Genomic DNA, 24,998 nt, shown 5'->3' on the forward strand with positions numbered 1-24,998 from the left:
GAGATGTAGAGAGATATGATGTTACAGTGAAAAGGGAGATGAAGTAAATTTGACATTTAGAAAAATAAATAAACTGAAATAATGAATTACATGTTTTGGCTTGAAAGGACTTTTCGACAAACTGTCCTATACATTACCTCCATTATTTTAATTATGCCAATGACACAAAATATGATATAGAGAATATGTCCCTGAAGAAATATATTCTCTTCAAACATAATTTTATACGTAAAAAATTGACTTGACAAATTTAGCACCGTAAATGAATTACCTTATCAATTATTTTTAAAAGATTATTTTGCGCCCTAGCCAGTTTGGCTCAGTGGATAGAGCGTCAGCCTGTGGACTGAAGGGTCCTGGGTTGGATTCCGGCCAAGGGCACATGCGTGGGTTGCAGGCTCGATCCCCAGTCAGGGGCGTGCAGGAGGCAGTCAATCAATGATTCTCTCTCTTCATTGATGTTTCTATCTCTCTCTCCCTCTTCCTTTCTCTCTGAAATCAATAAATATATTTTTTTAAAAAAAGATTATTTTGCATTCTCAATTTTATGTTTCACTTACTCTCCTTTTAAATTATTTTAAAAAATTATTATTTTTAAATTAATTTTTAATTATCTGATATATTATTAAAAAACAAAGAATTCAAGTGTACAGTAGCTGAATATCCTTCTGCGATTCTACTGGAGACTGACATCTGGGTACATCAGCTTGTTGGTGTGTGATAATTCTTCAGCTATGATTGAAAATTCCAAACCCTCCTGAGTGAGCTTCACGATTCAAAATACTTTTCTCCAGAAACTATAAGCACCATAAATATAAATAGTTATGGTTAAATAACTAGATCCTGGAAACAAATTAATCACAACTCAACACTTTCATGGTAGTTGAATGCCACCTGAGGATAACTATAATGAAAAATATGTGATATCCGTATTAAAATATTCTGAGCCATCTGATTAGGGCAACAGTGGTAGAAATAGAGGCAGGTACACACAATATTACCAAATGGATACTGACCACCACCTCACTTAGTACCTGCCCAGTACATGCTTCTCCTTCAGTGTTCTATCTTCATCATGCATTAGGAAACAAGAAATCTAAAACCCAAACTTAGCAATCATTGTTTACTGCTCTCGAAGCAAACATATATAAGAAAAATCAAATAGCAAAGAATAATTTAAAAGCAAAACTTCTCAACATTAAACATGTTCATAGTATGACTGTTTCTGAACTCCCTATCTTTCAAGGCAACTCGGGAAGGGTTCAAAGACAGCCAGAATATTGAAAAATAACAACCGGTAAAACTGGTGTAATTCTTCACATGTGGCTTCCTTAGAAGCTAGTTCATTGACTTTAGCAGAGAATAAGTAATTTTGGTAATTCTTTGCCAACAGTACATAAAAAACTTATCTGTTTCTAGATTCTCCATACGCTCAGCCATGGCAAAGCACAGCTAACACCTGAGGGGCTCCTGACTGGTGGTCCACTGTCACAGCTTTCTGCCTCAGGAGAAATCTCTATCTAATCCTTTCATTTGATATAAGACAGAATGCTGAGGAAGGAGGTAACTGTGTTCACTTGAGTCCCATTTATCCCAACTCAGAGTTACTACTCATATAGTGTATCATTCTGCTAAGCTTGGTTTCTTTCTTTTTAGTTGTGATCAAATGGACTGGCTGACCATTCAGTTGATGGAAGAAAATATTTTTCCTTTCCAATTTTCAAAGTTAGCTAAATTATGCATTTAATGAGACAAATGTTCATTTGCATCTTTTCATTATCTACATTCATGTAGCTAGGAAAACAGTCATTTTACATATGGCTTTTATCTTCAATGTGAAACACCACAAAAACTTGTCCCCCCAATACTGAATGTACTAAAAAAAAAATACTGACTTTGATATTGATTAGTAAATCTTTGGTATTATAAAAAAAACAAAACACATGTTGACATTATAATATCTACAAGTACAAAAAGAAATAACATATAGTTGCTACACTAAATCCATACCAGTGTTTTCCACAGCTATTACTATATATGAACCACTTTTTAAAAATTTTAATTGACTTTTAGAGAGAAGAAGGGAGAGGGAGGAAAGAAGGGAGGGGAGAGAGAGAGAGAGAGAGAGAGAGAGAGAGAGAGAGAGAGAGACAGAGACATCGATTTTTGTTCCACTTACTATGCATTCATTGGTTGCTTCTTGTATATGTGCCCTGACTGAAGATTGAACCCACAACCTTGTCCTATCTGGACGACGCTCTAACCAACTGAGTTACTTGGCCAGGGCTGAACCACTTTGGACTAGACTGTTGATCAGTGATGGGGAACTTACCCTGGAGCTCTCTAGAGTTCCCAAACAAGGCTTGAAATCTGTTAATTACTCTTAGAAAAACTACACCTTATCTAAAGTGCACCACTCTACTTCATGCCTGATTAGTTTCACAAGTTCCAAGGTACATCACTTCTTGGTGGACATCTTTAATAATCAGTTGGAGACTCATCCTCCTTAGGTAATGGAAGTCACATTTCCCCAGGCCAACATGCCCTGCTGGCAACAGATGCATCAGAACCACCAGGACCAAGGAGATTATTCAATTCACATTTGGAGCCAGCCAAAGAAAACAGAGCTTTAAAAAAGCCTAAGTGTCCGAAGAGATTGTTTTGGCAAATTTGGTTTAAAAAAATACAAGTCATTAGCTTCTTAATGTGGAAGTCGGACTTTTCCAATGCACAATTTATTACTGGCAAAGGATTCACCAAGTCCTGCCAGTAAAAGGGGGAGAATTGTTGGAAAAGTGATCTATGTACACAATTCCAGTTAAGTTATAAAAGCAATATGTAATTTAGTAAAAGCTTGTGCTGCACTATTATAACAACAAGCATTAAATCAATTATCTGCCACATTTGGAACACAACAGTATTACTCACTCAAAAATCTTGTGTAAAACTTGCTTAAAAAGGAAAAAAAAAAAACTCAGAAAATGCCAGCAGGTGTTCCAGGAACATTCATTAATAATGAGATCCAAATCTGGATCAATTAAATAGAGGACAAATTTAGAGATATCATTTTATGTATGAAGAAACTGGTCTTAGAAGGTGACATGACTCAAACATGGTCACAAGGGATGGTGTGACAAAGCTGAGAAACTGTATCATGTTGCATACCAGAAGCACAGAGTACAGATCTGGGTGTACTCTTCGACATCCAGATGTCTTACAAAAACAACTCCTTTCTGGAACTGCCATCACTCATGCCCCACAGAGGGTAGTAATCCGAAAGTGACAGGAAAAGGTATGGAGACCAAAAAACAAGGTACTACTTATTTCTCTGTGAACTGGTACTGGTGACATTTGAAAAATTCTGCTGGCTTATGTTCAAAGGAGCTTGTATTAATTAAGCAGTTTTAACAATTTAGGCTCTAAAATCGATTTGCAGGTTCTGTGACAAGTGAGGCGAAGCAAATGTAAAAGTAGGCTATTCCAGGAGATAGCTAGACCCAGGAAAAGGCAGATTCCATGGCAGCTCAGGAAGAAAGCCAAAAAGATTATAGTGCATTGAAGCCTGAAAAGTTTTTTTAAAAAAATCTATATTTGTGATTTGTAAGACTTCCTATGTCTTGCTATCAAAACTGAGTGACCACTACATGGATGGTCAGCAAACTTATTTTAGCAGAAAAATTAAAATGGCTTGGAAACATTTGTCTACTCTCTGCCTTACTAGAGAGAATAAAATGGTTCTAAACAAAAATTCATAAAGGAAGCAAGAGAAGTCATCGCAAGAGGGTTGAGGGTCTAGTGCAGCCGTGGGCAAACTACGGCCCGCGGGCCATATCCGGCCCGTTTGAAATGAATAAAACTAAAAAAAAAAAAAAAAAAAAAGACCGTACCCTTTTATGTAATGATGTTTACTTTGAATTTATATTAGTTCACACAAACACTCCATCCATGCTTTTGTTCCGGCTCTCCGGTCCAGTTTAAGAACCCATTGTGGCCCTCGAGTCAAAAAGTTTGCCCACCCCTGGTCTAGTGAGTATTAAGATGCTGAGTTAAAGAACATCACATTTTGGAAAAAGATAAACTCAGCTTAAGTGGAATGACAGGTGTAAGACTCTGGCTATGGAGCAATAACTCACTTTTAAATGATAAAAACATAAAGACAATTAAAAATGAAAGAAATCCCATTACTCCCTGTAGGAGGTAAGAGGACTTCTGGCACTGTTAACTCCATTTTGAGGGTATAGAAATATTATTTTGGGGATCCTAGAATAGGTTTTTATACTGTTGGTATATAGTGATTTTTCCCCCCCAGAAAGACAGATTTTTTTTTTTTTGGTTTGTTTTTTAGACCATACTAATGCTATCTTCCCTTTTGTTAATACAAGCAATCCCCTATCCAGATTGTAGGCTTCTAAAATTCAGCTTTGGTAACATGTGGTACAATGTACAATGGGTGAGAAACTACTTAAGACCATGCCAATAGACAAAGTACAATGCTTTGATGAGTTATGCAGATACTAGTCTTTCTCTACATTAATAACTAAAACAAAATTTTGAGTAGCAGGTAAGCTAGAGAAACTTTAGTCACCTTCTGAGGTCAAGAAAAATTGGGGGTTTTAATAAAAAGTTACACTCTTGTTGGGAAAGTGAAATACTTTCCAGTATTGATAAGGCGATATTCACTGAAGCTACCCCTCTAGAACAGTGGTTCTCAACCTTCTGGCCCTTTAAATACAGTTCCTCATGTTGTGACCCAACCGTAAAATTATTTTCGTTGCTACTTCATAACTGTAATGTTGCTACTGTGATGAGTCGTAATGTAAATATCTGATATGCAGGATGGTCTTAGGTGACCCCTGTGAAAGGGTCATTCAACCGCCAAAGGGGTCGCAACCCATAGGTTGAGAACCGCTGCTCTAGAATGAACTGGGATTAGGTTACTCCTTTTAGGAAATGTTCACATTTGTTTTCCTTTCTATCTATAGCCCATTGAGCCCTGTTTGTTCTCAGTCACACTCAAGGAACTGAACCACCTTAGGAGACTGGACAATTGATTAGAAGATTAATACAGAAAACAGGAAGGCATTTCACCACCTAGAAGTACAGAGATACAAAGCTATCTAGGTTCTTCCCATGTCAGTGGCAGAAACTGAAGGGTTCAATGATACAGATTGCAATGGGTGATGGTGTCATCTGTTCTCCTAGCTAGAGTTGCAGTTCTGTGAAGATATGGATATAGAAAACACTACTAACTAAGCAGATTCTGTTGAAGAACAATATTTTTGATGATGACTTATGACAATAGAATGATTATACTCCTGGAAAAGTGCTAAGTGATTCAGAAGAACCAAAAGATGATGCTCAGCTAAACCCACAAGGGGGTTTAAATAGAAATCAAAGGGTAAAACATCCTCAGGGCAGGAAACCTGAATAGACATTTTTCCAAGGAAGATACACAGACGGCCAACAGGCATATGAAAAGATGTTCAACATTACTAATTATTAGGGAAATGCAAATCAAAACCACAACAGACCTCACACCTATTAGAATGTCTATTATTAAAAAGACAAGAAATAGGAGTTAGAGAAGATGTTGAAAAGGAAACGCTCATACAGTGTTATGGAATTGTAAACTGGTAGAGCCATTGTGAAAAACAGTACGGAGGTTCCTCAAAAAAATTAAAAATAAAACTACCATATAATCCAGCAATTCCTTATCTGGGTATTTAATCCAGAAGAATATGAAAACACTAACTAAAAATATATATGTACCCCTATGTTTATTGCAGTATTATTTATAATAGTCAACATATGAAAACAAGCTAAGTGTCTATCGATGGATGAATGAATATGTGGTATATATACAATGGAATATTAGTCATAAAAAAGGAAAAATTGTCATCTGTGACAACATAGAAAGATCTCGAGGGTATTATGCTAAGTGAAATAAGTCAAATGGAAAAGTACAAAAACTGTATGATTTCACTTATATGTGAAATATAAAACAAAAAAGCAGCATGAACTAACATAACAAAAATAAACTTATAGATACATAAAATAGAAAGGGGATTACCAGAGGCAAGGGATGAGGGCAGGGGGAGGGCAAAGAATATATGGTAACGGATGGAAACTACACTTTAGGGGTGAGCATGCAATAGTGTATAGACACTGAATAATAATGTTGCATACTTGAAATTTATATAATGTTTTTAACCAATGCTACCTCAGAAAAAAAAGAATTTTAAGAATCCTCAATTAATGACAGGAGAAGAAAAAAACAGTGGGGAGAACTAGCAGGTAATTATTAAGAGGAGAGATATAAGGATATCGAAAACAATAGCCTAAAGTAAGAGAGAGAGAGAGAGAGAGAGAGAGAGAGAGAGAGAGAGAGAGAGAGAATATTTATATAGAGCAAACATGAAATTTTAAAATAAGTAAATATCAGGGATCATTAACACTTAGTGGGATGAAATTAATAAATAAGAACTGGCATTTGAAAGGCATGTCTTACAATGTTTTACAACAGGAGAAAGATGCCAATAAATCAATACATATCCAGATATATGGAAATTCTTGAGCATGGAATAAAGGAAACCCTAAGTGAAGCTAAAAACGGCAATAGCTGTATTATCAGAAGGAGCATTCTTTTTGGTCACTTGACCAGATGCAGCACTTAAAGTTTTCTGAAACATGTTGCAAACAAGCATAAGGATGAAATACAGATATGATATAATGACAGCTTAATTTTGCCCAAATCAGAGCATCTGATGAATTCTTACATGCTGAAAATTTTCTCCTTTAACAGATAAAGCGAGCATTGAGGGGAACTGATTTAACTATTTCATACTTATATTTGAACAAAGAGACAGAAGTGAATGATGATGTAGAAGTGACAGGAACGGTGGTAGTGACCATGTCCAGGAAAAACAATCAAGGACGTTGTCAAACATGTAGCCTACACCTGTAATTGGACATTTAGACAGTCACTCATGATATACTTAGGAAACAGGAGACATGGTAAATTTATAGATGACTTAAGCAGAGCAATGATTGGCAGATTCATGTTAACTGTGAGGAAGTCCACTACTTGATCTATTTTTGTTCTGGTCCTACAAAACATTTTAGGTCAATAGTTTGAAGAAATGGGAGCACTTCTATACGTTTCCAGATGACACAAAGCTAGAAAGGAGAGTTAACTTGCAGGATAAAACATTCCATTCAATAAATATTGATGGAGAATCTTTATTGGCAAGGTGTTAAAGTGAATACAAAGATCAAGACACAGCTCTTCCTCTCATGATTTCCTTTTTCAATAGGAAAGACAACATATGTGTAAGTAATCGTTGAAGTAGGTAAGAATAATCTTCACAAAAAATGTAGATATCGTGGTTAGACTGGTCAATGTTGGGAGATACTGCCTAAGTTTTATGTGTTGGTGGGTTAGGAATCTGGGAGGATTTAGTGGACGTGTTCACAGGAATGTGTTAGAGGAGCAGAATCTGGGCATGCAGTAATTAAGAGAAGGAGAATTTAGATTCAGAGGTGGAAAAGCATGGAGCATATATTGGGAAGGATTTGTGGTTTGGTATGAAGAATGGAATTCAGGACAGGGAGCGGTAGGAAACAAAAGTTGGGAAATAAGATTCTGGGATCCAGGCTGGCACAATAAACTGAAAACAATAAAATGAAATTTAACTTGGATGAACTTGCAGTTTAAAGATGGCAGTGTAAAGATGTTGTTCCCCCTTTCGTCTTGAAAATTACCCCCAAACAGTGAGGCTCAAACTCCACTTTTAATGACTCAGAGGTATATATGAACCACAATAACATGGAAATTAAAAGCAGGAAAGCAGGTAAAAGAATGACTGATGACTCTGCACAGATAGGCCAAGTTCACTTCCAGAACCCTGGAAATGTTGAGGAATCAGAAATACCCGTACCAAAGGCGGAGAGGAGGCAAAGGATTGAAATCAGAAAAACTGGGCTAAAAACAGGAAAAGTCTGAGGCAGGAGAAACTAAACCCCTGCCCATAATCAGTGAGTGACACGAAGCAAAAGGAGTGGGCTGAAGCTAAAGTACTATCGAACTTAAAAAAATAAAATTAATAATCATTTATTCTTTCTTAAATGTTTCTAAATAAAACTTATTTTAATGATGTTATAATATAGGTTGGAATATTTTTAAATAGTTCTTAATGAGAAGGGCTTTTTTTTTTTTTGGAAATACATATGCTCTGGCTTGAAGTCCCAACTTCAGATTTTAATTCAGTAGGGTAGGGACCAGGAATGTGTATTTTGACAGAGCTTGTCAATCTAAAAATCACTGACAGTGTAAAAAAGAAATCTATCTCCAAAACCCATCCAAAGGTAAACGGCCAGAGGAAAACAGGCATTTTCATTCGTTGGTAAGCACTATGTGTTGGGTATTGTTCTAGGAGCTGGGAATAGCGCAGTACCTCAAGTAACCCCTACCCTCATGGAGTTTGATTTTCGTACAGGGGGATACACAAACACGGTATGTAGGATATGTAGTATTTAAAATAATATCAGAAGTTTACATGAAGAAACATATAGCAGGTAAGGGGTAAAAGGAATGGGGCCAGAGAGAAGGTACTACATGGGTAAAGATTTGAAGGAAGTGAAGGTGTACATCACGATGATGTCTAGGAAAAAATGTTTGAGGCAGAGAACAGCGGATGTAAAGGCCTCAAGGGACATTAAGGAAGCCTGTAGAGCTGGAGCACAGTAAGCCAAGGTAAGGGATCAAAAAGGTAAAGGGAGAGCTAAATTGTACAGTATCTTGTGGGCCTCTGAAGGACTTTGGCGTTTACATCTAGTGAGATAGGAAGGCATATGAATAAAAAATATGAATACTAAAGGAACCATTTAAAAATATATATGTGTATACACACATATATTATATATATAAAAGTCTGAAAAGTAATGGAACTGGCCTAAATAATTAATAACAAAAATAATTTCAAGTGGTATCTAGAAACCTTAGCTGGCAAAATTAAATCTAGACAATACCTAGTATAGTACCTTAAAGTAAGTGTTTAATAAACACTTGTGGAATAAATGGACAGTGTTTTATACAGAAAAAGAAAATAAGTATTTTTAAAGTTCTTGTAAAATCAGAGGTAATGCATCAAGAATATAAGTTATGTCTAGTGGCATGGCTCAGTGGTTGAGTGTTGACCTATGAACCAGGAGATCACGGTTTGATTCTGGTCAGGGCAAATGCCCGGGTTGCGGGCTCGCTCCCCAGTGTGGGCCGTGTAGGAGGCAGCGGATCAATGATTCTCTCTCATCATTGATGTTTCTATCTCTCTCCCTCTTCCTTCCTCTCTGAAATCAATGAAGATATATATTTAAAAAAAAACAACAAGTTATTCTAAGATATAGTCTTTTATCAAAGATGTCTGGGCCTTCTTATAGAAACCATCCAGTATATTTTCCAATTTCATACTTTATATGTTAGGCAAGAAGAGTCACTCTGAAGCCTTTCTTTCCTCTTTTGTTTGAGAGTCAAACACAGTTTTTAACAGTCCACATTTTAGACTTAGCTTAAGCTTTCCTGGATTCTAGCTTTAAAAACCTAATTTATCATGGTTCAGATCATAACAGCTCTACTTTATTCTTTTAATAAAAGGACTTCATATAGTTTCATCCCAAAGTCTGGTTCAGTTTTTCCTACAGACTGGATAGAGCCCAGGGTTTTGACTACAGAGAATTCTGAAAGTGACAAACCCACTGCTCTGACAGCCAGGAAAAGCGAAGGTACTTTCTCCTCCCTACTGTGACCACTGCAGCTTCCAAATGAGCCCATCCACTCTTTCTGGTTGCCAGATACTATTTGTTTTAAATTATTTTGGTGATAAAAAATGCATGGACAGCAAAATAAATTTGTTCTTCTTTAGTATTAGTTCTTCCTATGCCTGATAATGGAATGGTACAAAAACATTACTCTTTTAATTGACTGAAAAGTGATTGGCAGCTAGTTCCTTCAACTATAATAGGACTTCCTACAGGAATGAAAGGAAATTGGCTTTTGGTGTTATAGACAGCTGCAGATATTTCTGATATCATACCATGGAGTGATTTCCTAGGAAAAAAATATAAATTCTAAAATCATATAATAAATTAAAAAGCATTACCTTACATGGCCAAGAGATGTATGCTCTTTTCTATGAACCAAACCACTGACAGATAAAATTCAGAATAAAAATATACAAAAAAATTGTTTGTGCTAGCATATGGGAACTAAGCTAAAGCCGTATGAATAGTCCGCTTTCATTCCTCTATCAATACATCCAAGATTTGCAATAACCTTATGTAAAGCAAAAATATATATATATATAAATCTATATTAAACTGTTAGTCTGAAGTGTGAGATCAATTTTAATCAGAAAGAGTTGACTTCTGGTTACTTTTTTTCAGTGCATTAATTGAACATCGGAAAGAAATAAGTAAGAGAGTAGAAAACTTGGGTCACTCAGTTTAGCAGTTGTTCAGGTTGAAAAATAACATGAAACCTCCAGGGTTAAAAATTTCAAATGAGGCTGCTAGACAGAGAAGACAGACCAAATCAGCTTACCACTTGAACCATTTTGAGATATCTGGCATATCTTGGATCCTTGGCTACAGTTAAGATATTTTCTGCTGTTACTTCACTTTCCTGTGGTCCAGTTTCTTGTAAACTGTTCTGCTGTAGAGAGTATTGCGTGTAAATCTTTAGACAGTTCACAAAAGGGGTCCATCATGTTACTTAAAAGGGATGTTTCTTTTTATAATTCTAAAGCAATTAATATCAGAAAAATCATATTTATAAATTTAAATAGCAATAATTTAATTATAAGATGTATGTTTCCAAATATTTATAAACATTTAAATGACTTCAGAGGAAGCTATACTTAAAAACACTATATTGTTCCTTAAGAATGCAAATATATTTATAGAAATAAAAATATTAGAATTTTGCTTTACTTATCCTCAGGGTGCTGATAAAAAAAGATGCATTATAGGTGGACATATTACTTTAATAAAACTTCTAATAAAGCTAATAAAACTATTTGATTTGTCTATTGTTCAACTCTAATGGACAATGAACTCATTTTCCAGGTATCTACCATCTACACAATTGAATTCTTCATTTACTAAACAATCTTTTTCTAAGTAGCTATGGCTATTCTAACATCTCAGAAAGCAATGTCCAGAAAATTTATGGAAGAAAAACCCACTTTTTAGACAGTATTTATCTGGTTTTGTGTATTTCAGCTACTGATGGAACAATTAATGGTAGCATTCTTCACAAAGTCAAGATTAAAGACTAAATACTACTTATAGTGAAGAATACTGGGGAATGATCTTTTATCTTACGAGCAGTTCTCACAGTACTGTGTCCAGGCAGCTACCCTGCCCTCTCTTAAGTGCAAAGGTAGGCCTGTCTCTATAAAGTTATGGACTTTTCTATCAACCTGAACATTTAAAGTAAGTTTCCTTTTATGAATTCTTGCTCATTATCTGTATATCAGCATTAAGAGGAATTTCCTTAACAGGACGAAGTCAATTTTATGTCTATGCTGAAATGTAGACAAATCAAGAAATATCTTTAAATATCCATAGTTTTAAAAATATGAATGTGAATTATAAAGTAAGGTTCTTCCTCAGATAATTCAAATATAAATTAAATCTGTCAAAAAAAACTGAAGTGAATAAAACATCCCAAAATTCCTCAGGTTTCTACTGTTATATGACACCATTAAGTGCACAAAAAGGAGTGGGCATGTGTGTGTGTATTTTATTCATATATAAAATAAATAAATACAAAAAGTCCAAAACATTTAATTAAATAAAAAATTCAAACAAGACCTAAGTAAGTTCTTAAAAAATTATGAACAATAAACTCATACAATATTACAGCTGAATAAATGATAATTACATGCAGGCCCTCTGGATCTCAAAACTTAGCCGTTAACTTTTGCTCAATAATAAGAACCTCAACAAGGTTTAATTATGTCAGGTCTTACACCTTTCCTAATTGAATGACCCAATAAATTTTCTATCACATCTCTCCATTGCCCCTCATTTTATTCTCAATCTGTACAACTGGATGTTCTATTGTGAGCAACGATGAAATCCGTACCATGAAATTTAAGTTGCAGAAAAATCAGAATGCAAATCTTGGATATTTGACTCATATAGAGATTGCAAGGAATGGATGATTAAGAAAAAAGGCATGTTCGTCCTTTCTCTGATAAGTGAGCTGACTGTAATGCCAATGGAAATTCCATATTAAGCAATACTTAATACTTAAGTCCATTTCAAAATGTTTTACAAAAATATACCAATTAACAATGAAGACAAAATAACTTGATTTGATATTAAGAACATGATAAACAATTATATTATTAAGCTAATCAACACACAACTTTACCACAATTTATAAACTCAGGAGGCCAACAGAACTTCATAAATTCTCCAAATGAACTAATATACAATTTAAAAATAAAATTGCCAGATATATCAGATTATTCTGAATTTTAGAAAATTTTGCTAAGATTACTCATAATAATTTTTTGAGACCTTAAATAGGCAGGACAAATACAACTGCCTAAGTTTTAAAAGATATATTATAGGTGGCATTCACAATTACATTTGGAAAATTAATATTCAGTTACACAGATACCACTTAAAAATTTTTAGGAACATATGACAGCTAGTACCCCACTCTATTAGGTAGAATGGAAACACTTTCTTAATATTTTTACATGTCATATTTTAGGAAAAGGGTGGTCCACATTTAATTGAAAGAACCTTGTAAAGTTAAACACCTGCATTTCCTCTCATATATTATATATTCCAATGGCCATCATAATAGAATTTCCTATATTAAATGGTTGTTAAATTTTCTAGTATCTAATTGTTAAGTAAATGGTTATCTAATTTATTCCAGACACCTATATCTAAATATATGGCTCCAGTTGAGCATCGACCTATGAACCAGGAGGTCACTGTTCAATTTCTGGTCAGAGCATATGCCCAGGTTGTGGGTTCGATCCCCAATGTGGGGGCACGCAGGAGGCAGCTGACCAGTGATTCTCTCTCATCATTGATGTTTCTATCTCTCTCTCCCTTTCTCTCCGAAATCAATAAAAATACATTAAATATATTGGCTCCTCCTACTGTGTCTCATACCACATGGGCTCAATATGTTTAAATGAATTCAACATAGTTGCTGGAAGCAGTGTAGCAGGTCAGAGCTAGGACTTTTGGCACCAGATTGCCTGGGTTAAAATTCCACTCTTACACTTATTGTTTGACCCTTAGCAAGTTACTTATCCTCTGTGTACTTTATTTGACACATATGTAAAATAGAAGTGATCATAGAGTATTTACTTTGTACAGTTGTTGTGAGGATTAAATGAGTTAATTTATGAAAAGCACTTAGAAGTATGCTTGACACCCTTTATGTGTTAGTCATTATCATCATGGTCAATACAATAATGATCTAAAAAAATCCTGTGAAAAGTATCTCCATGTACAAATGCAGAATTCCATATAGATAGGGAGTCTACTTGTTCAGTATTACTTGGTAGACCACTACTTTAGTGATGATTTTATTTGGAATTTTAATACCTTACTGAGATACACTAGAGATTATTCTCAATCAATTTTTATTTCTTGAAATAAAATAAGGAATTTAGACTTATACAGAGGATAAATGGACATTATGGCATAAGAACCAAGTGTAAAGTGTGACCCTTACTATGTTACAGATCTGAACAAATCAAATCCAGAAACACACTTTTTTAGACAATTAGTATTTCTTAGATCAGTATCTTTCAACTTTCAAGGACCTACAAACCACCTAGGGATCTTGTTAAAATGTAGATTCTGGCCCAGCCGGTGCTGCTCAGTAGTTGAGCATAGATCCATGAACCAGGATGTCACAGATCGATTCCTGGTCAGGGCACATGCCTGGATTGCAGACTTCATCCCCAGTAGGGGGCATGAAGGAGGCAGACAACTGATGATTCTCTCTCATCACTGATGTTTCCATCTCTTTCCCTCTCCCTTCCTCTCTCTGAAATCAATAAAATACCTTTTTTTATAAAAGCAGATTCTGAGTTAGTAAGTTTGGGGTGGAGCCTGAGATTTCTAATAAGCCCCAAGGTGATGACCACACTGCTGGTGCATGGAGCACACTCCGAGTAACAAGATGTTAGATAATACGGGCAGTTACTGTCAATTATACGGTGCATGATAAAGACATTGTGGTTCTGCAAGAAGATGTCAGAACTTTTCAGAGATGCTCCAGGATTTACACAGAGGTGAAATGACAAGATGCCTGGGACTCACTACAGCAAGTGATAGAGACGAAGGTTGGCCACAAAATCTTAACTAGTGAATCTGAGTAATGGGCATTTGGATATTCCCTGGACTGTTCTATTATTGTGTATATTTGAAAGCTTTCATAATAAAAAGTAATTTTATAAAAACTTGGAAAAAATTTCCATCGTGAGCTTGAAGAAAATAATTATATTCAAGAATTTCCTAGTCCTGTATAGATCAAAGAAAATATAAACTTCAGGAAGCCCTTCAAAATAACAAAACAGCTAATTTTTTTTTTCAAACTTCATTTTCTATCTTTTTTTTTAAAATATATTTTTATTGATTTTAGAGAGAAAGGAAGAGGGAGAGTTAGAAACATCAATGATGAGAGAGAATCACTGATCGGCTGCCTCTCGCACACCCCCCCACTGGGGATCGAGCCCGCAACCCGGGCATGTGCCCTTGACCAGAATCTAACCTAGGACCCCTCAGTCCGCAGGCCGATGCTCTATCCACTGAGCCAAACTGGCTAGGGTTTCATTTTCTATCTTAAGGCTTTAAAATATTACTATTCAAAGCCTTACATGTTTAATTTCTTCCATCAAATCTGCTGCTTAGGTCTACCTGGTTCAACCAGAAGATTTGCTCATGTTTCTTGGAAGTTAATACTTACCTGTGATGGCTCTGAAGTGGTTTCATTTGTGACTCCAGTGACACTTACAGGGGAGACTTCAACTGTGACATCATCTAGGCCTGGGATAGATGACAACTGAGGAAAGAAAATTCATGTTGGTATATGAGGATAATAATAGGTGCTTAAATATTGTAAATCTCTAGGGGTGTGTTTTAAATAGCTATTATGTTTTTAAGCCTATAGAAACAAGTTTATAAAAATCTCATTATTCGTGTTTGAAATTTGCACGCCGCAAACTACTTAAAATGGGAAAGGCAATCACAAATTAAAAATTTTTGAAAAATTTCTTACAAATCTAACAGATTATAAACTTTCTTTTCCCAGGAATTACTTTGAAAACATAAGAAATCCCAGTGTAAGTAATGAGAGCATGGGCTTTGGAGTCAAAGTGCCTGCTTTTAGGTCACAAGCATGTGACCTTGTATAAATCTTCGTAGGCCTCAATTTTCTCACCTGTAGAGTGGGGATAAAAAAAAAATTTACCTCACAAAAATGTTAAAAGATTATTACTAAACATATTTTGTAAAAACAAAGTGCTGTGTAGCACTTTTTTAAAAAAAATCCTCATCTGAGGATATTTTTTCAATTGATTTCATTGATTTTTAGAGAGAGTGGAAGGAAGAGGGAGTGGGAGAAGGAGAGGGAGAGAAACATCAATGTGAGAGACACATCAATTGACTGCCTCCCACACTTGCCCAGATGGGAGCTAGGGATCAAACCTGCAACCCAGGTATCTGCCCTTGACCTGAATGAAACCGGAGACAGGTGTGTAGGCTGACACTCCAACCAGTTAGGCACACGGCCCGGGCTTTGTAGCACATTTTAAGTATCCATTATTTGAGAAATGACAAAACTCTTTTTCTAAAGATATTATTATTTTTTAAAAACTTCCAAGACATATTGTTGTTGTTTTTTAAGTTACTGATTTTAGAGAGAGGAAGAGAGAGAGAATATTGATTTGTTGTTCCATCTATTTGTGCATCCATTGGTTGATTATCCCATGTGCCCTGACTAGGAATCTAAACAACTAAGCTACTTGGCCAGGGCTGACAAAACTCGTCATCACATTTTAATGTCTGACACAGCTCACTCTTTTCTTCTTTCTTTAAACATTTACCACTGAATGCTACTAAAATGTGTTTATTTTTCATGCACAAAAGATGGGTGTGCTGTCAGTGGTTGAGCATTTCAGGTTGGAGTTGCACAATCCATGTAAAACCTCTTTTCCAATTTCACCTTCATATCAATGATATACATTTGTCAGATGTTTGGTTAGTTTCGGAGATTAACTCTATGACCACTGAAATAATTAAGGTTAACTTGTCCACATAGTAACTTAATTTATGACCTTGGACTCTAACTCAAGAATTCCCCAAACATTAAAACAAGACACATAACTATAATAAAGAATAATGAAAAAAAGACAATATTAATAAGACATGAAGCAGTGGTGTTTATTGAGAACTGTTGACTGATGACAGGACTTAGCACAGTGGCTATGGCCCAAATAGTTTCAAGTGGGCATGGCTGCTACAATTTTTTGCACATATTCAAGGCCAGGTATCCTAAATTTTCCAAACTAAAGAAATGTTCTGAGAGAAATATAGTGGCTGAAGTCTATCAGAAGATATAGAAAGTATAAACTAGACATCCTAATCCTTATGCTAAAAATATTAGTCATTTTACTTCCTAATAAATATGTAATATTTTTTCAGATTTTTTTTTTGATAAAATGACAAAGTCACAAAAATATACTAGTGTTTTCCTTACTTTATAAACAGAAAAAAACGCACAAAATCTGCAAGGTTTCAAATCAAAACACCCAGTTTTGCTAGTTATCTTTTGTAATTTCTGACATCAAAATGTGTATTCTCCAATATGTATTTAATATATTTGTAAACAGAAAATAGTTGATATTTTCTCCAAATTTTGCTCTGGAGACATCTCAAGTTTTATATAATTTTTACTGTGTTATCAAATGATTACTATTAAGAAAACTGAAAATTTTCCATCAAATGAAGCAAATTATGTAACAGCTTAATTTGTTAACATGTTACTCACACCTTTGACTAGAATGAAAGAAATCTCAACCCATATGTATATTTATTTATTTATTTTTTAATATTTGTATTGATTTCAGAGAGGAAAGGAAAGGGAGAGATAAAAACATCAGTGATGAGAGAGAATCATTGATTGGCTTCCTCCTGCAGGCCCCACACTGGGGATGGAGCCCATAACCCGGGCATGTGCCCTTGACCGGAATCGAACGTGGGACCCTTCAATCCACAGGCCAACGCTCTATCCATTGAACCAAACCAGCTAGGGTCATGTGTACATTTAAATAGACTCAGGCTCATAATAAATTTCTTTTCCTTTTTAAATTATAATGAATTAAAAAAAACCCAAAGAACACTGTATCACCTCAGGATGCAGGAGCTGTTTAATTAGTTATTAAGTGCAATTGAAGTATAACTGAGAAAGTTGATAAGTGTACAGCAAAGTTTTTCCCACAAATTATTCAGAAATACAAACCTTTGCATCTAAAATATTGAGAGTTGTTTCAATTTGCTGGATACGAAGAGAAAGGTCTGCCAGCTTCTGGAAAAGATAAGCAACAAAAGAATGAAGTCTGATTAAAATAAACTTATGGTTAACAAAGGGCAGATTGGAAAATAATAAAAACTATGGTTTAAGTATGTAATTTTCTAATATACTACTCTCTCATTTACATGAGTAGGAATAGGAACTAAAGTATCTTATTATTTTCATTAGCATGCTTCACAATTATTTTATAAAACTGTTTCACAGATAAGAAGTTACATTTACAGCCTTATCAAACTCATTATCAGAGCTACAATCAATACTGGGATCAGAATGTAAACTCCTCCCAGGACAGAGTTTCTGTTCACTGCTTTTCCCCAGTGCCCAGGATAGTACTTGATACTTAATAGGAGCCTAGTAATTATTTGTTGATGAATGAAGAAATTCTTCACAGAAAACAGTAATAAAAAATTAACACAAGACAACCTGGAACAGTATCTGCCTTTATAAATTACTTTAACACGTAAGTATATACAATAGCCCTAAATTCAAACTTTTCAAGTTTGAAAAGTAAAAGGAGATGAAATTGAAAGGTGAGCAGTTCATGTTGAAAAGAATTAAAAAAACAAACAAACACACACACACACACACCTGAGTTCTAAAAAGCAAAAGGAATCAATCTACCATCAAAATCCCAAATAAACTAGAACCATAGGCTTACTGTGCTCTAGTTACTCTGCACAATTAAATTATCTATATCTATCTATCTATCTATCTATCTATCTATCTATCTATCTATCTACCTACCTACCTACCTATCATCTATCACCACACATAAGTAACATCATAAATTATGAACCATAAGAACATTTATTTAAAGTGCCCTAATCCTAAACATTATTATATTTAGTGACAGTGCAAGAGCAGTTTGCCAGTTTTCTAGTTGGCCAATACACAGCAATTTAACTGCTTTCTAGGATATCTCGTAAGCAGATTTGGTCATTTTGCCCATATTTAGAAAGAGAGAAAAAATGAAAGCCACCACAGAGTAGTTAGTGCTTTTTCACTTATTTTTAAGATGAGCATCTTGATATTTTTAAAGATATAATTCACAAATAAAACATCAAAATCTAGTTTTAATGGCATTCAAAGCTAACTTTAACTTTGATTTCTAGGATTTGTTCACAGAAGGCTTTTATATAAAGGTAACACAGGTTATAAAATACCGTATATATAAATTCCTCCCCAAATTATAAGTGTTTTCCCAAAAATCATGAAAATTACATATTGGTCAATTTAATCAATCTTTTAATTCACTACAGAAGCTTAGCAATTGCAGATATCCTACAGCAAGTTAATGTGTAAACTGAATGATTTCTGACTTTTACATATCATTTGAAATTTCACACCAAATGTATGAAGTAGGAATTATCATTATGACAATTTTCAGCTGAGAATAAATAGTAAGTCTTCAAACAAGTAAAATAATCTGGGCTCAAATACTGCAATTCCAGGTACTTTTTTTTTCCCAAGGTACTTTTTTGAAAGAATTTTACATTGTTTTGAAAGAGTTTTACACTGTTAAAACATGATGCCAGCCCAGCCGGTGTGGCTCAGTGGCTGAGTGTTGACTACGAACCAGGAGATCACAGTTCAGTAACTGGTCAGGGCACATGACGGGGCTGTGGGCTCGATAACCTGTAGTGTGTGTGCAGGAGGCAGCCGATCAATGATTCTCTCTCATCATTGATGTTCCTATTTCTCTCTCCTTCTCCCTTCTTCTCTGAAATCAATAAAAATATATTTTAAAAATACACACACAAATAAAACATGATGCCATAGGTGATTATGTGTCAATGTAAATTATAACAAATTGGTTTTAACAAATCCCTCCCGCTGGTGGGGGATGCTGTTTAGCAGGAAAGATTGTGTGTGGAGGTGAGGGGTTAGCAAGTATATGGAAACTCAGTGCTTTCTGCTCAGTGTTTGTGTGAAGCTAAAACTGCTTTAAAAAATAAAGCTTATTAATTTAAAAAGATGGAAATTACTGAGTATTTCCTAGATAAGGTTTTTCTTATTCAAAGCTAATAAATAATAAATTCTTTTCTTACTAAGACAAAGGATGCTACTGTGCTATAAACATTGGGGATCAAATTTTTCTGATCAAATTTCCTAAGACAGATGCTGTTTATTTGAAATTATTTAAAAATTGGTATTAAGTTCTTTTCAAGGTTAGATCATAATACTAAATTGTCCTTCAATTAATACTCAATGATTCATATTTAAAAATAGATATTAAATTTTTTCAGGGTTAGATCATAAAACTAAATTGTCCTTCAATGAGTAGTCAGTCAATGATTCATACCAGAGAGGTTAAGGATTAAAATACAAGTCTTAGTAAAGAGGAAATGAGAATAAAAACATTTATTTTGAAAATTACTTGTTGATACAGAAGATTAAAGAGGCTTGGACAAAAATGTTATACAGTCGGCCCTCCATACCTACAGGGCCTGCATCCTTGGATTCAAACAAACAGAAACAAAAATATTAAGGAGAAAGTTATGCATTGCTAACATTTACTAAGTAGATGGACTACAATGGTTGTGTCTGCACTAAATATGTATACTTTTTTTTCTTGTCATTATTCCCTAAATAACACAGCACAACAATTATTTACATAGTATTTACATTGTATTAGGTATTTTAAGTAATCTAGAAATGACTTGAAGTGTACAGGAGGATGTGTGCAGATTATATGCAAATACAACACCATCTATATATATAAAAGCCTAAGCAACAGAATGACTGAACAACCAGTCACTATGACATGCACTAACCATCAGGGGGCAGATGCTCAACGCAGGAGGTGACCCCCACTGGTCAGTGTACTCCCACAGCCAACCTCCCACCGTCCCTTCCCCCGGCCAGCCAACCTACCACGGCCCCGATCGGCCCAATTGCAGGCCAGGCTCGAGGGATCCCACCCGTGCATGAATTGGTGCAGTGGGCCTCCAGTTTTACATAAAGCACTTGTGCATCCCCAGATATTAGTGTCTCTGCAGGTCCTAAAACCAATCTCCCGTGGATACTGAGGGATGACTTTACTTTCTAGAGCAATAATTCTCATTTTTTTTGGATACAGATTCATGTGGTATATTAACCTTTGGCTTTAGCACTCATTTTACCTACTCTTATCTACTTTATCAAAACCTCACCAAACCCTACCTGTTTTGGCTCAGTGGATAGAGCATTGGCCTGCAGACTGAAGGGTCCCAGGTTCGATTCTGGTCAAGGGCATATGCTGGGGTTGTGGACTCAATCCCCAGTAGGGGACGTGCAGGAGGCAGTCGATCAATGATTCTTATCATTGATTCTATCTCTCCCTCCCTCTCCCTTTCTCTATGAAATCAATAAAAATATATATTAAAATAAAAAAACCTCACCAAAATAAAATGACATTTTTTAAAAAAACAATACAAGATCATAGGAATGATTTATTCATGCAAGACATGAAAGACACTGATCTAAACATCAATATATTCTTATCTAAACATCCTTGATATCTAATCTAGTAACAACCACAATTGTGAAATACAGTAGTCCCCCTTTCTCTGTGGTTTTAGTTACCCAGGTCAACCATAGTCCGAAAATATTAAATGGTAAATTCCAGAAACGATTCATAAGTTTTAAAGTGCATACCATTCTGAATAGCATGATAGAATCTTGATTTATCACCCACATATTTCTAAGGTAGTGCATTTTATTAAAGTGCAAAAGAAGATGAGAAGAAAAAATACGGAGTGAATAGTTAAACATGGAAACAAAAATAAAATCCTGTAGATTTTTTCAGATTTGTAAAATACCTAATCCGCTAAAAGAAAAACAGTATTTTAAAATAATGGATCTCTTGGTATATCACACTGGACTGCACATGTCCTAGAAGTCAGAAAAGCAATTGCTTGTTTTATTAAGCTTCATCTGACACATAAGCTCAGAAGTTGTAAAAGCAGTTGTAAACATGTAGCATTACATAGGGTTTTAAGCAAATCATTATTTGGTTGTAGATTAAGTCCAACGGTGGACTTAAAATTGGATGTAGAAGATAAGCACTACAGCCCTAGCCAGTTGGCCCAGTGGACAGAGCGTTGGCCTGTGGACTGAAGGGTCCCGGATGAGATTCCAGTCAAGGGCACGTACCTTGGTTGCAGGCTCCTCCCTGGTCTGAGCCCCCCTGGTTGGGGTTCATGAAGGAAGCAACCAATAGATGTGTTTCTCTCACATCGATATTTCTCTGTCTTTCCCTTTCTCTCCCATTCTCTCTAAAAATCAATGGAAAAATATCCTTGGGTGAGGATTAAAAAAAAAAAAAGATATGCACTATAAAGTTTTTTAGATTATGTGAGAATCCTAAGCACTTCTGCCTATACTTAAGATTTTTTTTTAAAAAGCATTTTAGAATATTTAAAAATTAAAACCTCAGTGTTCTAAGCATGTTACAAGTCTGAGTCAAAATAACACATCTGACTGCTCTGTTTATAGGGTACCTTTGACTTTAAAATTCACTATAAAAGGTTAAATTTCTGCTGAGTTTTATTTGCAATGTGCACAGAACTTGCATTGTGACCCTCACTCCCCCATTTAAATTTGAAGTCTCAGTAAGATTTTACTGATTAGGGCTAGAATAGAAATGTTTACTGGGGATCTATGAAGGAAGAAGAGATGACCCTAAGTAACTCTGTAACTCTGATTCAACTACTTTCCTTTCTCCATCTTCTAACTTCTCTCCTACCCTGGTTCCAATCATTAGAGTTACAAAGTAGCCTGATATCCAGAAAGCTTTTTAAAAAATCTAGTTCTTCACTTTTTTCTTTATTAAAGAACTCTAAAAACTAGTATTAGTGATGAAGAGAGCCCCAACAATTTCTTTGAAATTTAATTCCAGGTTGAGTTTAGCAGTGAATGAAGTTGTTACAGTTTAATTCAAACTGGATTATGTAAAAAACAAAAATAACAACAAAAATAACAGGTTCTCCCCTCCCTCTCCCTCAGTTCACTTCCAGTTAAAATAACACCTGAGGTTCACTTTTTTGTGAAGGGAAACACAGTGATTTGGTTCCTGTTTGAGACTTTAACTAAACAAGGACTAGTAGGTGCTATTAACAATTTACAATATAATTCGAAAAACCACATCAATCTTAATGTGGGAGAGAAAATGGCACTTTATGTTTAAATACATATATTACCTCTATTAAAAAGACATTACATCAAATGGACATGGCATAGCAAAAAAGAGAATACAAATCTAAACAGTGGTAAGTGTCGGCTGGTGTACTGAAGGGTCACAGGTTTGATTTGGGGCACGTGTGGTAGGCAAATAATCGATGTGTCTTTCTAACATCAATGTTCCTCTCTTTCTCTCTCAGAAAAAAAAAATCAATGGAAAAAATATTCTCAGGTGAGGATTACCTAAATAAATAAATAAATTTTGAAACAGCTATAAAGAGGACACCACACTCTCAGTTGAAAGTGATGTAAACATACCTCTTATTCATTACAGAAGGTACAATATAACAGAACAGTGAGACATTTTTGCATTTTTCAGTTACTGGATCATAGTCGGAATCCCAGCTCTGGTACTTTCTAGCTGTATGTGGGCAAATTAGAGCAGCGACTGCAGCTATAAATACTATGCACTCAAATATATGTTGAATGAGTGAATGGATGACTAAGCAAATGGTTTAGACTTCTCTACATCTTGGTTTCTGTAGTTCTAAAAGAGAGAAAAATGGACCTCTCCCAAAAGGCTGGGCTGTGATGATTAAATGCATGCAAAGCACTTAGTACAATGCCTAACACAGAACAAGCCCACAATAAATATTAGTTATTGTCATCGTACCAAGCAAACAGCCTACATATATATCCACACTGCTGAAATATGGATTATAAAACATGAGTTACTATCAACTTAGATGATCATCCATTAAGGAGAAAAAGGCAATAAACGACATTTAAACTTCATGAGTTTTTGGTCTAGTTTTGTGTCTAGAGTTCAAGGAAGAACAAGGGACTATTGAAACAGTCAAAACAGTTGATGGGAAGTTTAGAGAGAAACACAAGGAAAGAAAAGAATGGATCATGAGGCTCTGATGATTAATAAGCAATCAATAAACAAGAGATGGCTATTGTATAAATAGCACTCACTCCTCAGTGAAAATTGTCAGGCACTACAAAGTTGAGGGTCTGTCCTTGGCCCAGCGGTCAATCAAGTTGCTTTCATAGGACTGTTTGTTGTTGTTTTACTTTTTTAACTGGTGAGGAGAAATATGGGGATGGAATATTTGCTCCTTTCTGCTAACAATCCTGGAATAATCTCTCTTCAGATACTTCACCTTACCCTGACATAAAAAAATAAGGGACTAAATCCTTGGCTTACTGCTTTTTAACCAGTCAATGCTATATCCCATTTAGAGAGGCAACCATGTAAGGTAAAACTCAGGGAAGCAAGCACCTAGTCTTTGGGTGATAAAATGAATTGAGCTCCTTAATCTATCAACAATCATTTCACTTCTTTTTGTCTTAGAGAGAAGACAGAAGAGATTTTGATAACTAGATAAAAACAGCAGCTGGAATCTATAAGTGAAAATAGTTTTCCTGTCTCCAAGCAATTTTTATTAATAAATCACCCAACAAAAACTCCACTTAATAAGGTTATACCTTATATGAAATACGAGACAGAATGAACTGAATACTGTTTATTTAATCGGCTCACCTGATTGTGAATTATCAAATTTTACCCTTTTCTCCTTTCATAAACCCAATTTCAACCCATGTTTCTCCCCATTCTTCTTTTTTTGGGTCTTTATTTATTTATTTTGATGATTAATTCATTTTTTATTAAATTTATTGGGGTGACATTGGTTAATATGATCATACAGGTTTTTAGGTGTGGGTTTCTATGTTACACTATCTGTATATTGCACTGTGCTCCCACCATGGAAAGTCAGATCTTCTTCCTTCACCATATATTAGGTCCCCTTAACCACCTCCCTCCCTCTGGCAAGCCTTTATTTTTAAAAGACAGGGATCCCTGGATCTAGCAACTAATGCTTAATTGGGTACTGAATCTTCACAAGTCATTTACTTGCAGACAGTATTTTTATTTTCATAATGAGATTTGATGCCAAAGTTATGTTTTAGGCTATCTTCTTAACCATTAGTTGGGGTCAAGGAATGTAAAGTAATTTTAATGCACACTGAAACAATGTGTACCTAAAAATGTAAATCTTTGGGTAAGAGAAACAGCCAATTTGAAAATTAAAAAAAAAAAAAAAAAGCTTTCAACTGTGATGTCTTGGAATTCCTTCTGTTCTCTTTAATCACAATGATGCCTTCCTGACCTACTCCCCAAAGGCCTCTAGAAAATTTAGCACGG

The 24,998-nt window shown here is 35.1% G+C and overlaps 1 protein-coding gene across 4 annotated transcripts in view; it reads right to left on the reverse strand.

The window, feature by feature from the left end:
* The window catches only part of WASHC3 (WASH complex subunit 3), a 39,621-nt gene that overhangs the window by 13,565 nt on the left and 1,058 nt on the right, over positions 1–24,998 (reverse strand). For 2 of the 4 annotated variants that reach the window (XM_081085107.1, XM_081085108.1), the window contains 3 exons: positions 17,558–17,623; positions 15,005–15,100; positions 10,595–10,705 (listed from right to left, as the gene is read on the reverse strand). In XM_081085107.1, the coding sequence (XP_080941233.1) occupies positions 10,595–10,705; positions 15,005–15,100; positions 17,558–17,623 (273 nt within the window). The remainder of the gene's footprint in view (positions 1–10,594; positions 10,706–15,004; positions 15,101–17,557; positions 17,624–24,998) is intronic. The other 2 variants (XM_081085109.1, XM_081085110.1) reach the window with 2 other exon arrangements.

This window comes from Myotis nattereri (genome assembly GCF_964212035.1).
Source record: "Myotis nattereri genome assembly, chromosome: 2".
Lineage (NCBI taxonomy): Eukaryota > Metazoa > Chordata > Mammalia > Chiroptera > Vespertilionidae > Myotis > Myotis nattereri.